The sequence below is a fragment of the Acipenser ruthenus genome, chromosome 9, assembly GCF_902713425.1.
Source record: "Acipenser ruthenus chromosome 9, fAciRut3.2 maternal haplotype, whole genome shotgun sequence".
Lineage (NCBI taxonomy): Eukaryota > Metazoa > Chordata > Actinopteri > Acipenseriformes > Acipenseridae > Acipenser > Acipenser ruthenus.
In genome coordinates, this window is record NC_081197.1 from 59,297,787 (window position 1) to 59,315,673 (window position 17,887).

A 17,887-nucleotide genomic window follows, 5' to 3' on the forward strand; every position below is an offset into this window, starting at 1 on the left:
TTGTGATCTGCCAGATAGTGTACTGGTGGAACAATGTGCTTCGAGGCAAGCCGCATGACAGCAGGTAGCAATTCCTACTGCTAAACAGCAGCGATGGAAAGTGGAGTGTCATTCACAGAAAGCTCTATTAAACTTCCCAGGAACTACAGGAGGATAACCCTTACAGATGTATCCTGCGATCTTCACATAAGGGAATTTAAACGTCAAGATCCTCTGTAAATACATATTTATTCTAGTCCGACCATGATGTAAATATATCAATTGCGATACAAATGTTGACCTTATTACAATTGAATGCACTTTGGTTGAGGTGGCGGGCAGGGAGGGGAGTGCAACGCTTTCATTAGATGAAACAAAAAGAGGTTTTGCAATAGACACGTAAAACAATTTACATCACCAGTTCATGTTTATTGTGAATCACAATTTACAACCACTGCCACAAAATAAAATCATATACAAAATATGTAACATTTAAATATACAAAATGTCATTCCAAGCACTGGATTAGCTTGCATACCAAGGCAAACATCCAAACCTACTCAAAACAGCACATTAAGCAACAAGTAGATCACAACTTTGTTCAGCCATTAAAAAAAAAAAAAAAAAAAAGAAGAGATAAACATTAAGACCTCCAAAAAAGGTACAAAAGGATGTAGCAAACCCTTTACAATGAAAATAGAAAGTGAAGCTCATTTAATCCACACCCCCAGACCCAGACTGGAGCATCATAAGTGAGCCATATAAACAGGCCAGCCTGGCTTTTCAAGGGCAATATCAAACTACAATATTATTATTATTATTATTTTTTGTTTTCAAATTAAATTATTCACATACTAGTGTAACTTACATTCTGTATTCCCCAGTCATAAATCAGTACAAAACAGCACAAAGGACATATTTTGCAAACTAAAGTCTAATCCCTCGACTTGATCTTTTTAATGTAAGACAGTGTAGCCTGCCAGAGAACCTGGAATAGCTTTGTTTAAGCCGAGCACATGTAAGAGCACCCTTGTGTGAGTGTGGAAACCCTTCAGTTACCTTAACCCATGTGCACCTGTTGTTGTTCAGAGCATGTGAAACACCTCAGGGGCCTCTCGGGGCTGTTAAACATGCCTTCTCTGGTAGGACTCTTACAAAACAGCTTTTCCATCTTGGTTTTCCTATTTTACAATCAAAACAGCATTTTTAATTCTAATTTAATAAAATGTTTGTTTAGACTTTTAAATATTCTATTTCTACAAACTAGCTTTTTTTTTTTTTTTACAATTCAAAAACAAATTTCTTATCTCAATTTCTGTTCTATCAAATTCTGCATTCTGTTTTTAATTGAATGGTTTAATTGTTCATTTGTGTGTGTGTGTGTGTGTGTGAAGCGCCTTGGGATCCTTGTGATGAAAGGCGCTATAGAAATGTGACTTGCTTTTGTAGTACCACTGTAATAAAGGTGGTCATTTGCAGGTGTTGAAGTGGGGCAGAGTGCAGGTTAATGGTTTCAATCTGGGGTTACAGCAGACATGTTCAGAGCCCTTTTAGGCAACTGGGTTGCCTAAAACTGCTGAGTTTTAAATAATCACCAGGATGTGATGACTGAAACAGAAAATGACAAACACTGTGAATCTGAAAAAGCAAGCAGAACTAGGATAGCTAAACGATAACCATGATATTTCATAGGGGCACGTGTTGCTCTTTAACTACCTGTAGGAATTCACAGGTTCAAACTTTCCACATCAAAATGGACTCTAACGCTATACAGAATTGTGATTTACTCAGACTCGCTACACAAACACTGTTGTAGTCAACAAAACAAGCCATTTAATGGAATGAAGACAAATGGAAATGGATCCCAGTAGAAAAGTCCAAAGGTTTCTTAGAAGGACACTGCCTTTACATTTCCATCCACTACTGACTGATTATATTATATTATAATATAGTACTATAAAAGCTACTACAAAATTTGGATTTCCTGATTTTTAAAAAAATAATTACTTTGTAATAAAAATAGACATTTTACTACAAAGTCCAAATGCATCGGGTCACTCTGAGCTAGTTTCTTCTACAGTCAATCAAGTAATAATTGTTATTAAAAAAAAAAAGAAGTGGGACAATTTGTTAACACGAAAGTAGAAACACATGTTTTTTGTCCCATCTATCAAAAGAAACGTACATAATAATGTAAGACATAAACATGGACATGTCATAAGAACTGTACAACAGACAATGGAATGAAATACAACACACAATTCATACACAGAAATGACATTCTTTATGCAGAGATAACCCTGGGCAACCCAGCTAACAAATAAACAGTGCAGTTAAATCACAGGCGCCCAATGCCTTGCTACACATGATGCAATGCTTTGGTTACTTTTATTTATTACAATCAAATTTCTTTAGAAAACTAAAAAAAGTTAAGCGCCAAATAATAATAATAATACAAATAAAACAAAAACACACAATACCGCTAGTGTTAGAAAAGATTTTAAAAACAAAAACTCAGAAGTATAAAAGAAACCAAACTGAGAGATGATGCGACTGTTTTATTTTTCATGTGATCTTAAATTCCCATCTGCATATCTGCAAAGTTGAAGAAATTGTCCACATCTCTGCAAGCTGAAGCCTTGTTTTCAGACACATACACCTGATGGGGGAAATAGCAGCATTGAAAACTGAGGGTTCACAACTACATGACTTGTGTAACTCAATTCTACATACAAGCAAGCTTATCATGTCCAGTAAAACCTGTCTAATCCAGCCCCTCCACAAACCGCATTCTGTATTATTTGCCGTAATATTTGGTTGAGGTCCCCTCTACAATGCAAAAGCGGTCTATTCTGGATTTGTCATGATCTGTAAGTCTAGTCTGCCTAAAACCAACGTCAATCCGACTGTGCAGTCTGGAACCAAGCCATCTGATTTCTCTTTTTAAGTTTCTAGTCACAAATGTTGCAGGTATGGTACATCCATCAACTAGTCAGTATTATTACAGTATGGACTGTAATACTTGATTTAATTTTTAGCATTCAAATAGTTTGTTATTTATACATTTTGAATTCTTATTTTTAGGTACAGTATTAGATTTTACAGTTCCTCTGTATCAACATTATCTGCTCCCTGATTAGATGCTAAAATGTTATCAGCAACTGAACTTTCTATATTAATCCCAACATAATCAATCAGTCTTACCTTGGCGCTGCTGAAGACATCGCTTGCCATACTGCGGCATGCCTCCACTGCCCCCTCTCCGTTAAACTCCAAAGCTACAACAGGACCTGAAAAAACAGCATCACAGATACAACATGTACAAACAACTAGCAGACGACACTATGGCTAAATACAGAATGATCATGAACCAGTCTGCTTCACACGACTACAGAAATGCTAAACTTACTCATCAAATCCGTCAGCCCGGAACAGCTGTTCCTTTTATACAGGCGTTCTTTAACACTCAAAGGTTCTTTCATGTGAACTAATATCAATGATGAAAATACAAAGAAAAAGAACAGAGGTTCACTTACCGTGCAGCAGGTATTAATCCTTCTGCTTTAGAAGTGCAGCAAAGTAGGTGTTACTGGAAGCACAGGGATTGAAACTACATGGCTGGTTTCACAGACCTTGAATAGCACTAATATTGGACTAATGTTATCTTAGGTAAGATGGTCCAAGACTAGCGCTAATCAGGGTCTGTGAAAACAGACGACACTGTGGTAGCAGGATAACTGGCCTTCACCAGATTCAATGTTAAATACAGAATTCCTGAAAAGCAGAAGTCTACTGGTAAACAAGGCGGCTTGCAATATAATTGCTATTTAAAAGTCAAGGGACTTCTTATCGTAAGACTCCATTTGGGTATAATCCTTTAGGTAATCAATCCGGTTTTATTAAGGACGCTCTGTACAGTGCGTGTGTGAACGCTTGTCTTTTGATGCCTTGGTTAATACCCCATTCAAGACGAAGTATCTGCCAATTACATTTTCATTGCTTATTTACTGTCAGAAGCTGGCAACTACAATTCAAGACCATCTCCTGAACGCAGGCCGACACACCTCAACACAAAGATCACAAAAGTGAATAAAACACACTGCTGGAGTGAGATGAAGCTACTTCCTGTGCCCTTTAATTACAACTCCAGCTTTTTCTAGTTTACCCAGTTATTTTGGGTAATTAAGTAAGTAATGTAAAGTTGAAATCAGGCGTAGTTTGTGTTGCTGTACCTTTTTCAATCAAAGAGTTGTAGTCTTCTGCATTCTGATGAAATACTCTGTTGGCATCTTCTGGTCGCATTGAAACCTCCTTAGTTTGCACAAGAATAAAGCCTTTTCCAACCATCTTTAGGGGAAAAAGAAAAGAAATTGAATACATTTTGTTTACACCACTTTGGTGACAGATTTCATACACAATCAAATGTTATGTGCAAATATTATACATTAAAAATAGCTATTTATTTTCAAGTAATTACACAATCTACATTCTAACCCTACTCTTGGACTACCCAGCCTAACAAAACTACTGTACCTAGATCACATAATAAATCACTTGCAGATGTTTATGTAATGCAAAGAAAAGTTAAAGCATTGCTATTCATTATTATAGGAAATAGCGAACCGGTTCCTAAAAGCTGGCAGTGGAACAAAACTCCAATGTGCATATTCTACGAGCGCCAGCAAAGCGCATTAAACGAAGGTGAGCTTCAGGCAAAGTGATTTGGTTTCTCTGTGACAAAGCAAGTGACAACTGAAGCAGATGGTAGTGGTACAGATGCCTTCTGAAGCTCTTCTGCAGAATGGGATTACATCACCTGTGAATATTGTGGAACCCTGCAAGCTGCTGGTGCACATTATGTTTCTGATAAAAATCTGAGATTAAATGAAAGCAGTTTCAGTTCCTACTGCATGTCAGACTAGAATTCAATATAACGTTAATGTTAACCTTTATGTGAGGTTCGGGGGCGGGAGCTAGGGCTCTTCTAATGTTCGGCTCCTGTCAATCATCATCTACTCCCTATTTAAAGCTTATTCTCTCCCTTGTCAAGTGTTTTTCTTTTCTCTCCTCCTCCTTTTATACCACGTGCCTCTGTCATCAGTCGCCACTGGGGGGCAAGTGATCTCACTGCCCCAACCTCGGGTCACGCTTCGGATAAGGGGGGTTCTCATTGTACAGTCAGTGGGGACCCGCGGCCTCACCCATCCACAGCTATTCGCAGCTCATGCGCTTTTCCTGACCTCGGAAACAGAGGCTTAGTTCTTTCTTCCTATTATCCGCTTGGGACTTTGCCTGCTATGTGCTTAGTGCTCAATGTCCGAACTAACTATCTTCTACCTTTTTTCGGCAGGCTCTCTGCTCCCACCGTGAGCAGCTCTCCAATAGTAGCTACTCTTCTGTCCTTTCATTTTCAGGTTTGCATTCGCTGCCTATTCCACCCTCGAGGGATTCAGGTTTGCATCCGCTGCCTGTTCCACCCTCGAGGGATTCAGGTTTGCATCCGCTGCCTGTTCCACCCTCGAGGGATTCAGGTTTGCACCCGCTGCCTGTTCCATCCTCGAGGGATGCTGTGCACAGTCTTGGAGGCCACAACTCTCCTCATCGAGCAAGACAATCCTTTTATATGTTTTCTCCAGAGGTCTCTCCTCTACCAACCCAATCTACGATCTAACAAGCTCTTCCTATAGCCCGGGCTCCCGCCACGTGAACTATTGTTTGCCTATTTATTTTTGTGGGTAAACAATGTGAACACTATAATGACACATTATCTAACTTCGTTCTTTTGACAACTCTGCACCACAACACACACTGGAACGTAGAGTACCTTGTAGAGTATAAGGCTCGGGGAGGAACTGTGCTCCCAACACTACTTTAAAAAATCTACAGCACCAAGTACTAGGATATTATTAAGAAGAGGCTTTAACTACTGTACTTTGAAATACGTACAAATCCAGGTTTACACTTATCCACACACAACACAGTTATATCTTAAAAATAATCATCTCAGTAACTAATAGGAGGCTGTGTGGTCCAGTGGTTGAAGAAAAGAGCTTGTAACCAGGAGGTCCCTGGTTCAAATCCCACCTCAGCCACTAACTCATTGTGTGACCCTGAGCAAGTCACTTAACCTCCTTGTGCTCCGTCTTTCGGGTGAGACGTAATTGTAAGTGACTCTAGTCTCTGTAAGTCGCCTTGGATAAAGGCGTCTGCTAAATAAATAAATAATAATAACTGTGCAAGTTTCTCAATGCTTTCCACAATCGGATAATAAATCAGGGTCATGAGGAATCCTTAACTACAGACATTTTAGTGCAGATTATATTTAACAGCTACTAAATGAGGAATACATTGAGTGCCTCAAAACCACTAGATGTTCTGTAATAAAAACTACAACAACCTTAAATGTTTTAATAGTACAGTGAAGTAACCCGCTTCCTAACCCAGCAATATGAAGTCATCAATGTAAATCTAACCCAGTGTTGTCTTACAGTATACAATGTATACTAAGCATGTACTGTATATGGATGTGCACAGTACATCAAGCCAAGCTGGACTGTGTTCTAGCATATATGTTTTTGGAAAATATAAATGTAATGCCTTATTCAAAATGTCTTGTACAGTGCTCAACAACACAAACAAAACGAAAAATTATAAAAACAATTCAATAAATTGTTCTTGAATACATTAAACTAAGCATCCACGGTGGCTTATTAGAATGGCCACAAAACCATTTTTATTACACAATACCAAGAACAAAAAACACAGTAGCATCAGCGTTTTCCTCCCAAAGCTTACAGTAAGACTACCATTGAAATACACACATAAAGCCTTTAACATAGCTGTTTTTTTATGCAGATTAAAACATATTTATATTTATACTTTAGGTTTCCAGATGCAAAGGGTACATTAGAGACCTTGCACTTACCAGGTTGTGCAGAAGAGCTAATGGTCTGTGGAAACCAAAAAGGTCCCACAGTATGACCACAATTCTTTTGCAATATTAGGTTGCAGGTCAGAATGAAAGGTGCTGAGCCCAAAGACTTTCCATTATAAAACAGGAAGTCTGTTTGCTTCTCAAGCGGTTTGAGATACAAGGTTAAGAAGCAGTGGTGGGGCCCCAGCACCGATTGCATTACGGAAATGGTTAACAAGACGAGGGATATACTGTAGCAGGACATCAACATCTGATAGGTGAAGGCTACTGTACAGCGTGTGCAGTGTGCACCCAGACCTCTGATAGCAACAGGCTACTGTACAGCATGCGCAGTGTGCACCCAGACCTCTGATAGGAACAGGCTACTGTACAGCGTGTGCAGTGTGCACCCAGACCTCTGATAGGAACAGGCTACTGTACAGCGTGCGCAGCGTGCACCCAGACCTCTGATAGGAACAGGCTACTGTACAGCGTGCGCAGTGTGCACCCAGACCTCTGATAGGAACAGGCTACTGTACAGCGTGCGCAGTGTGCACCCAGACCTCTGATAGGAACAGGCTACTGTACAGCGTGCGCAGTGTGCACCCAGACCTCTGATAGGAACAGGCTACTGTACAGCGTGCGCAGCGTGCACCCAGACCTCTGATAGGAACAGGCTACTGTACAGCGTGCGCAGTGTGCACCCAGACCCCTGATAGGAACAGGCTACTGTACAGCGTGCGCAGTGTGCACCCAGACCTCTGATAGGAACAGGCTACTGTACAGCGTGCGCAGTGTGCACCCAGACCTCTGATAGGAACAGGCTACTGTACAGCGTGCGCAGTGTGCACCCAGACCTCTGATAGGAACAGGCTACTGTACAGCATGCGCAGTGTGCACCCAGACCTCCGATAGGAACAGGCTACTGTACAGCGTGCGCAGTGTGCACCCAGACCTCTGATAGGAACAGGCTACTGTACAGCATGCGCAGTGTGCACCCAGACCTCTGATAGGAACAGGCTACTGTACATTAAAATCCAGGAAAACACACCTGTTAAAATATTACTCCCCCCACCCCCCCTCGATGCCCCATAAATGGAAGCCGACATTTCGGTTCTATTCACGGCAGTTTCCCTGACACTCGCCACTTGAAACACCATTTCTCCGGGTTCTACAGGTCCTAGAGTGATCATTTGAAAGGCAAGGACTAATTAGCCGTCATTTTATGTATTTAAAATGTTATATCCTTTTTTAAAATGTTTTATTTTGCAGAACTGCCCCTTTCATAGTCGCGCCCCCCTTACTGACTCTCCACGCCCCACACTTTGCACACCACTGCTATAGACCATGTTTAGTACCGTTCCCATCTGTACTACAGCGAGGTTGGCAATGCTAATCAGACCAAGCCTGAGCCTTGGCTCTGAGCCTCTGACTACTATTTGTGTTACAGTAACCATGGTCTCCATATCTATGGCAAGTATCCATGGAAACACTTCAAGCAATTAACATCTATTGCTTTTCATAAAGCTCAAGTCCAGGGAGGTACTCTACGTTTAGAGACAGCGTTCTGCTCTCCCCCTTCACTTGATTTGTGATAAAAGATGTGCTGCTGCTCAAAGAAAATGATGCAGGCACTCCCGAGTGGCGCATCCGGTAAAGGCGCTCCACGTGGAGTGCAGGATGCACCATACAGCCTGGATGTCGTCGGTTCGAGTCCAGGCTATTCCACTGCTGACCGTGGACGGGAGTTCCCAGGTGGTGGCGCACAATTGGCCGAGCACCGCCCAGGGTGGGGGAGGGCTTAGGTCGGCCAGGGTGTACTCGGCTCACCACGTACCAGTGACCCCTGTGGTCTGGCCGGGCGCCTGCGGGCTTGCCTGTAAGCTGCCCACAGCTGCGTTGTCCTCCGACGCTGTAGCTCTGAGGTGGCTGCATGGTGGGCCTGCAGTGTGTAAAGAAGCGGGCGGCTGACAGCACACGCTTCGGAGGACAGCGTGTGTTCGTCTTCGCCGCTCCAGAGTCAGCGCAGGGGTGGTAGCGGTAAGCTGAGCCTAAAAATAAACTGGCTATTCCAAATTGGGGAGAAAATTATAATTGGCCACGACTACTACATTTAAAAAAATTAAATTAAATAAAATGATGCCGCAGCATTCAGATACACAAAATGAAACGCATGCAGACCCACAACAGGAGGAGAAGTTATGCTGCTGCTGAAGGGCTTCTCTTGCATGGGATTTTCTTTGTTATCTTTTACTGCAATCTTGCAAATGAATTAAAATAACATACTGAGGTTTTTACCATATCAACACATTTGCCTAATTAGCTACTTGCTGCAACTCCTTTATATTCAGGGGATAAATGCTTGCCTAATAACTACCTACATTGTCGATTATAAGAGTACTGACCTTTAGATTCCATTTCATTATATTTACCACTCCACTGCATACTAGTTCAGACATTCTTCAGAAGAACGTTTTATAATTAAAACAATAACCAGGTTATTTGTTCAAGCAGCTCCGGTTGGCCTCACATTTGCACACAAATGAAAGTTAAAATACATTACTGTACATGATATATGGATTTAGTACAGAAGGGTTTTTTTCTTTTTACAGCATGAGCACTGCAGAAGTTCCTTCTGTGACTGAAGTGATGTTTCGCCGGTCTGTCTGTCTGTCTGTCTGTCTGTCTGTCTGTCTGTGGTACACACCCTCCTGATCATTTTACACGTGACCACCGTGGCTCTCTTTGTGGTCCGCAAGCCATGCTTTATTGGGATGTGTTGTTCACATTTACTCAGGAAAGAAGCTGAAAATAATTGCAATGCTCAAATTGCACATACAAGCCTAAAGAAATTATTCAAACTAACTAAATAACGCAAAGGTAAGCTGTGTTTTCTTAAACTTCTACGCCTACATAATTGAGATGTTCGTGTCTGCTTGTGGTCAGCTAAATGCAACCTAAAAATAAAGACACCGCTGTAAAGTCCCTGGTCGCTGACACAAAGTGGACGATACACTAAAACAATGGCAATGTCCAAAAGGTGTGACTTCCTGTCCAATTTGGATGCGGTAAATGTAGTTTTCTGAGTTACAGCAGGTAGTGCAGAAGAAACCGTCCTCACCTCAGCCTGTTATAACTCTCATGAGGCTCTTCTGTGCAATAGATACCTGGAGTGTGTGTGTGTGGGGGGGGGGGGGGGGGGGGCATGGTTTTATTTTCAGTACCTAAGCAATTTGTGTTAAGCACAGAACATCTAATTGTACAATGTTGTATTTCACATTGATGGCACTATCATAGAAACATCATGTCTCTCTGATAGACTGTAGTATTAGCCTCCCCCTGCTTCCTGTTCCTCATACCAACTACTCAGCCCTTCTGTTCAAAACGTTGCACAAAAGGAACATTGACCAGCTGAAGCTACTTCCCCATATCACACTCAGTGGAGTACTTTGCTGTGCTTAGTTTGCAAAGTTGGTGTCAGATGAGGTCTATGGGGGTATTACTGACTTTTGATTTAATGGTGTCTAAACATGGGCAAAAATAGCACAGGGAATCAATATGAGAACACTCAATACATTGAGATGACATTTCAAAGCACTACACAGGCTGACAGACTGGGTGTGGTAATGTACAGAGAACATCCTTTCATTCTTATGTCACCCACCATATTAATACAGCTGTCAAAAAGCCTGAGCTCATATGTAGCATTTGTACAGAATGCTGAATTCCCCTTATCTGAATGTGATTACAAACAGAGCCGTTGTGATGCGGTTCTACTCTTCAGTACTTTACTGCAGTGCACCTGTACTATATGAAAACAATGTGTATGTGTAGTATGCAAGATCCGGGTTTCCTCACCTCATCGGTCAGTTTCCTTGCATTAGCTGTGGTATAATCACCAGCAAAGAACACAAAGAGGCAGGACTCGTCGCTGTTCTTCCGCCGCTGGCCGCTGGTTATTGGGACGATGCTCCTGCTGGCCTCTGTGGATACCCTGACCGCTTTGAACCCGTCCGTGTCAGGCAGGGGGACGCAGTCCTGCACCGCAGTGTCCTCGGGCAGCAGGCTCCAGTTTGTTTCCCCAGACACGGGTGTAAAGTCATGAATGTTGCTCCAGTTGTTGTTGAAAATGCTCAAGCTGGCGTCTTTGAACTGGAAGGCGAGCTCAGGGTAGTAGTACTGGAAGCAGCCGAACCTCATGCCACTGGAGGACTCGATGATGGGCTGGGTGGCGCAGCTGAGGAACACCTCCATCTTCTTGCAGTCCCTGGTGCGGAACTGCTGGCACGCCACCACGCACCTGCAGTCCTTGCAGTCTCGGAAAAACACACTGCCCTTGACCGGCCCCAGGAATAACCTGCAGTTGGTGCAGTCGTCAATGGTGATGGTGGCCGAGTGATCAAACACGTAAATGTTACAGTTCTCACAGTCTTGAATGGCAAACTGTTGCCCACTGAGCGTGCCGGGCAAACGACCTACAGTTTCATCCTTGAGGCCGGTCAGCATGTAGTCTTTTGGATCAACCTGAAAAAAACAAAACATAGGACACAATTACTCTCACCTGTATTCTCATGACATATATTTTATAGTACAGACTAAATGAGCGCTCGAATACACACTAAAAATAATCTTCTTAAACCCATTTACAAATTACGGCTGTCTGCAAGGCAGCACAATGCTTTGAGTCAACGTTCTGCATACCAGTAGCAGTTATCAAAACGGTATGTATGGAATGCATGTCATACAAGTGCTAAGCATGTTTTCTAGATCTTGTATTAGATTTGACACTTTGCTGCAATCTGTAGCTTTGAAACAAAACCAATCATGACCAATAATGATAACTGGATATAAAATTCACATCTTAAAGACTTGCATAATCTTAAATGAAATGTGCACAAATAAATTAAAAGTAATAGGATTGTTCTGTAGCATCTCAGCTAAGAGTAACTGGGTCTAGACGTGTGTCTTGAAAAAGTTACTTATCTTTAGGCAAAAGCATACAGTAAACTCCGCTCTACCGCCACCTGCAGATTAGCTGTACCCCCCTACTCTCCCCCGCTTCCAGAGCCCGCTCCTTCTCCACCCTCGACCTACCCATGGATATCAGGATTGCTCAGTCCCTGACAACCTTCTGGCGTTTCCTCAAGTCACCTGTTCAGACAGCATCTGTAAACCTCACAGCTCCTGACTATACTGGACTATATGGCACCCAACTGTACCAGCACTTGCATCAGCTTGTACTTGTACTGAACTGCTCCATACCTTGCCATATTCTACTTCTGCTCTTAATTATAACTATTCACTGTATCTTGTACTTGATTTTACTCTTAGATATCCATATTCACGCTTTTGGTAACTGCTCTTATTTGAATTTGTTCTTTCTTTATTTTATTGTTTTTTACATAGCGCCTTTCATAGTGGACCACATCACAAAGAGCTTTACAGAGGTAGGCTGTGAACTGTGCATTATATGCAGAGTCACTTACAATAGGACATTGATTTAACATCTCAACTGCAGGATGGAGCACAAGGAAGTACTGTTCCACGGTATATCGATACCTACGGTATATCATGATACCATGTTTTTTGTATTGTTTTTTTTTCTTCAGCTTTTAAAACAAAACTCTGATTGTGTGCTTTAAAAACAATATGAACTAAGCTGACTCATTTCCGCCTAGAGGAAGTGACCAACTACCCTGTGTGTTCTGGGAAAATTCAATTACTGCAGCAGTCATGGCAAACGCCAGAGAGACGCTTGATGTGGAACTATTTTGGATTTCAGCTAGATGACAACAGCAATCTGGTTGAAGGAGGACAGGCAAAATGTCGAGTGTTTTAAAGAAGTGAAAAACAAAGGAGGAAATGCCACCAATTTATTGAAACATCTTTCAGATCGCCACCCCGATCTCTTTGCCAAAGTTTATTTTTACTGTGGTTTCTTCCGTTCTTTTAGTTTAGTTTTAGTGAATCTCAGTGCATATTACTTATAAAGAAAAAGTCATAGCAAAGATAACACATAAAACAGGAATGTGCTAGAAGCTGATCAAAAGGGAGTTCATTTATGCTTATTTATTTCATCATTACAGTGAATTTGCTAGAAGCTGCAAAAATCTAATTTGCTGACATGTGTCATTAAAACTCTACATGTCAAAAACATTAGCGATATTTTTTATATTCTTTTGATTTTGTGTTGACCTGTATGTTAAGTGCATGTATTGTTATAGGTGTGAAAGTCCTGTGTTTTGAATTGTATGCATGAGCGGTGTAAAGACCAGAATGAATACTGACTTCATTGCCAGCATGTTTCCCTAACAGGATCAAATGTAAAATGAACACATACTGTTTAAAATGAAGGAATATGCGCTCCTGAGTGGCGCATTCAATAAAGGCGCTCCGCGTGGAGTGCAGGATGCGCCCTATAGCCTGGAGATCGCAGGTTCGAATCCAGGCTATGTCACTGACGACCGGGACTGGGAGTTCCGAAGGGGCGGTGCACAATTGTCCGAGCGCCGCCCGGGTAGGAAGGGCTTAGGTCAGCAGGGGAATCCACGGTTCACCATGACCAGCGACCCGTGACAGGGCGCCTGCGGTTCTGCAATTGAGCCATCAGATCTGTGTTGTCCTCCGGCACTATAGGTCTGGTGGCCTCGCTGTGGATCCGCAGTGTGAAAAATGACGGATTGGCAGGAGCACGTTTCGGAGGACGCGTGTTCCAGCCTCCGTTTCCCGAGTCGCTGGGGGGTTGCATCAGTGAACCGGGATACAAAAAACAATTGGGCATTCCAAATTGGGGAGAAAACTGGGCTAAAAACCATTGGCAACGACTACATTTAATAATATATATATATTTTTTTTTTTTAAATGAAGGAATATAGCGTTTGTGTCTATCCTGTTTATTTGTTTTACTTGCTAAAAGATTTGCACAGCGTAGATTCATGGAGGTGTTATGTTGTATGTGACTTTAAGAACATAAGAAATGTTACAAACAAGGAGGTCAATTTGGCCCATCTTGCTCATTTGGTTGTTTATTGCTCCAAGCAAGAACCTGATCAAGCCATTTCTTGCAGTACCATGTGAATCAGCATCCACAACAGTGCTTCATTTTTTCATTCCTTGCGCACATTTTTTTAGCACTTCTAAGATAACCCTGTATGTAAAACATCTGGCCTAGTTATAAAAAGTCTGCTTCAAGAAAAGTATTTCTGTGTTATTTTGTTATATATAAGAATCAAGAGATTCCTTGTAATTGGAGTTTTGTGAAGCTGGTCAGTTCTCTTTTTATATGTAAGAAATAAAGAAAATGGTGTCTTTTCCACAGTGTTGAGCTTTCTTACCACTTTTATAGTGGGTGGCAATGACCTTTGAATACACTGGGACTTGTTTTCAGCATAACGCTGTATTAGCCTCTTATGCACGTTGCACTTGCAAAAAAAGGAATTTGGCAGCCATCTAACACGTAATGGACATAAGATCCAAAGTATCGCGATAGTATCGAATATCACGATACTGTGCATGGTATCGTATCGATACTCCCTAAACGAGGTATAGCAGAACACTACAAGGAGGTGAAGTGACTTGCTCAGGGTCACACAGTGAGTCAGTCAGTGGCAGAGGTGGGATTTGAACCGATGACCTACTGTTCTAGGTGCTGAAACTTGGGTCCTGTGGGAAAAGCTGTAAATTGTTGTAGAATTTTTGGGAATTGATTGTTTTCTGAGCAAGAGATTATTGCAAAATACGATTGAATAGGGATTGTAATCTCACAACATCCAATCAAAGATTGCTTTCCTCAGAAACAGGTAAAACATTTGCATGGTCTTTATGGTAAGGGTTTACTCCAGTGCAAAGGGACAGTTAAAAAGGGCTTGTTGATGTTACTATACTAACAAAACAAAAACAGAGTCAGATTGCAATGCAGCCCAATATTAAGCCCTGGACTTTAAACCACTGGACGACACTGCCACACTCTGATCCGTGTATCATACTTACTATGTGCTCTTAATGGACTTTACTTGCATAAGCAAATATTACTATAAGTTAACTGCTCTTACTCAAACTCACTCTTAAATGTAATTATTTACTGTATTCTTTGCTCTTATTTGAATTTGATCTTATTTTCTACTGATTTTACTGTACTTTATAACTGCTCTTAACTGTAAAGTGATATTCTGTAATGTGATTTTCTGCACTGTGATATTTTGTAAGGTGGTACTTTGTATTGTGATATTTTGTAATAACTGTATGTCGCCCTGGATAAGGGCGTCTATAAATATATATATATATATATATATATATATATATATATATATATATATGTGGATGAGGGCATCTGTTAAAATAAGATGAAAAGTCTTTTCAATGCAATGTGACTTTCAGTCTCGTGGTTCTCGTGAACCCCTCATTCATACCCATGATGAATCCTCTATACACAATACCAGCACTGATCAGGATGAGCCAGACTTGCATAATGTCTGTTAGATTTGACTGTACGCTTAGTCCCGCGAGACCTTGCTGGTTACACCAGCGTACAGTAACTGTGCATCGTTTTCAACGTGTTCCCAAGCCGGCTGTTAATTCACTAATGATTCGGAGTGTGGCACTCGTCTTTCAACATACACAATTTACACCGAAATGTAAGCGGGGTTAAACAACAAATAAAATAATAATACATAAAGCACATTTACGATTAATATACAGGAGAAAGAAATGTAATATTGTGCACATGATTCCCGAACTTGAGCGTCAACCACTCTCGACAGCATTTCTGCGGCAGCACGGAAAACGGGTCGAGAGAAGGAGCTGACAAACTCGCGAAGTCAAAGTGTTATTCGATCAATATAGCGGGGAAGCATCAGAAACACGGACAGCACCCATCTGAGGCCTGAACCGATCCATGAGTCGCATTGTTACATTCGCCTTGTTAACTCATATCACAATCATTACTAAACACATCAAATCCGTGTCCATCGGAGACACGGAAACTGTACGTTTGCGCCTATATTATGCACTATTTCCATTCACTTTATTCCCAGAAATCGCATCAGATTGAACGCTGTTCCGTGAATAACTTGGCTGACAGTTATTTATATCGACACTAATCCTAGTATAAAGACGTGATGTAACTGGAAATGGGCAAAGTAAAGTCCTTACAGTGACCACAACACAGCCCCAACAAACAGCGTTCAACCACGACTTCCTAACGAAAGAACCCCCTGCCATACTCCATTTCAACATTACACAGAGAGGTACATTATTCAGTTAAAAGACAGATCCGCCACATAGCAACTTACTACCACCGCGTTTCAAATACGACACGTATTGCCATCATATAATAATCATCATCATCATCATAATAATATATACACTGCGGATATTTCCCACTGTACGCACCTTCTCCCGTTTGTCCCAGCTGTATTGTTTTGGTGCCTCCTCGTCTGTAGTCGTCTCCGCCTGCTCTTTCTCGGGTTTTCTTTTTGATTTCTTTGAGAAAAAGCAACCCATTTTCTGTGTCAGATGTGACTTCCTATTTGAAATGCGAAACAAAACCCCAGATAATAATAAGGTAAACTCGGCTTCGCCCGCAGTCAGTAAAACAGTACGCTTCACGTCTGGTAGGTTTCTTTTTTTTTTTACGGCTGCAATGAAACTACGCGAGCTCTTCCAGTTTCTCTGCCCAAAGAGCCAGCCAACCAATAGCAGGAAATTCGTTACTTGGGAACAGCGACTCATAGGGTGAATAAATCTTAAAACCACCCAACAGATTAGGGCAGCGAAATCAACCAATCACACCGAGAGTTTGGACAGCGCCACGGACCTAACCCCCCCGCCCCTATATGCTAATACCGTACAATGTTTTGCAGGGGGAAAAAACTGCAAAACATTTTGCAGATGTTATGTATCCCAGTTTAGTAGCGTTTTGGCTGTCATTGACATTTTATGGGAGGCGGAGAAAATAAGCACAAAGTCGGGTGTAGTTCAGTCCGGTGAGATATGGTCAGAAGATGTATTAACATTGGGCTGCATTGCAATCTGACTCGGTTTTTGTTTTGTTAGTATAGTAACATCAACAAAGCCCTTTTTAAGTGTCCCTTTACACAGGAGTAAACCCTTACCATAAAGACCATGCAAATGTTTTACCTGTTTCTGAGGAAAGCAATCTTTGATTGGATGTTGTGAGATTACAATCCCTATTCAATCGTGTTTTGCAATAATCTCTTGCTCAGAAAACAATCAATTCCCAAAAATTCTACAACAATTTACAGCTTTTCCCACAGGTCCCAAGTTTCAGCACCTGGAACATGCAGGCAGAGCTCTCTCTCCTGCATGCTTGAGCATCTGCAGACGTGTTTTCATAGCAACAGGCTCACACAGCAGCACCTCTTGAATAAATGAGCAGGTTGGGTGAGAGGCCTGTCCTTGGTCTAACCACTTGTTACATGATTTTTTTTCTGAGCACAGTATCATTTTTTTTTTATAACAGTTTCTCATGAAAAGAAAACTATAATATTAGAAACGTAGCTTTGCAGACTGCGTTCATTGTCTTAAGCCTGAGATACATTGTGCTCGGGTATAACTGCTGACCCTTAATACCCTTAGATGCCCATGATTGCAGCTGTGCACAGTGTGCTGTTATCTGCTGCTATCAGGAAAAACATGTTTTATTGCCCGAGAAAGTGTCAATAAAACTGACCTAATCTGAAATGGTACAAGCACTCAGCGATAAGCCACCAGCTAAGCTTTGCACACAAACAGCAGCATTTGGAGATGCATTCAAGAAGCATCAGGTTCCTCCATGAACACATGCCACCACTGTGTCCGTTACTTCTCCCATAAACTGGTACCTGATCTCATGGGTTCCATGTTTACCAGTGTCACTGTCCCACTGATCAGACGTTGTCTCCATGAAGAGGACTGGCCTCCAGTCACTGTGGTTCCCCTGGCGTGATCCCGAGCCCTTCTCAAACTGGTACCTGATCTCATGGGTTCCATGTTTAC

General features: G+C 41.7%; 1 protein-coding gene across 1 annotated transcript; it reads right to left on the reverse strand.

The window, feature by feature from the left end:
- Positions 1 to 387: 387 nt before the first annotated feature.
- On the reverse strand, positions 388 to 16,599 carry LOC117405183 (protein XRP2-like). The gene is made up of 5 exons (XM_034008034.3): positions 16,283 to 16,599; positions 10,751 to 11,416; positions 4,212 to 4,326; positions 3,184 to 3,269; positions 388 to 2,638 (listed from the first exon to the last, which is right to left on the reverse strand). Exons 1-5 carry the CDS (start codon positions 16,391 to 16,393, stop codon positions 2,555 to 2,557), a joined length of 1,062 nt encoding a protein of 353 aa, XP_033863925.2. The 5' UTR covers positions 16,394 to 16,599; the 3' UTR covers positions 388 to 2,554.
- Between the last annotated feature and the right edge of the window lie 1,288 nt (positions 16,600 to 17,887).

What these genes read in the sequence shown, in the direction of transcription:
- LOC117405183 (XM_034008034.3), bottom strand. Translation starts at nt 16,393, where the DNA reads ATGGGTTGCTTTTTCTCAAAGAAATCAAAAAGAAAACCCGAGAAAGAG. An exon ending in GCTGGGACAAACGGGAGAAG is followed by an intron (nt 11,417 to 16,282) that starts GTGCGTACAGTG and finishes TGTTTTTTTCAG; the next exon opens with GTTGATCCAAAAGACTACAT. An exon ending in CAAGGAAACTGACCGATGAG is followed by an intron (nt 4,327 to 10,750) that starts GTGAGGAAACCC and finishes TTTCCCCTAAAG; the next exon opens with ATGGTTGGAAAAGGCTTTAT.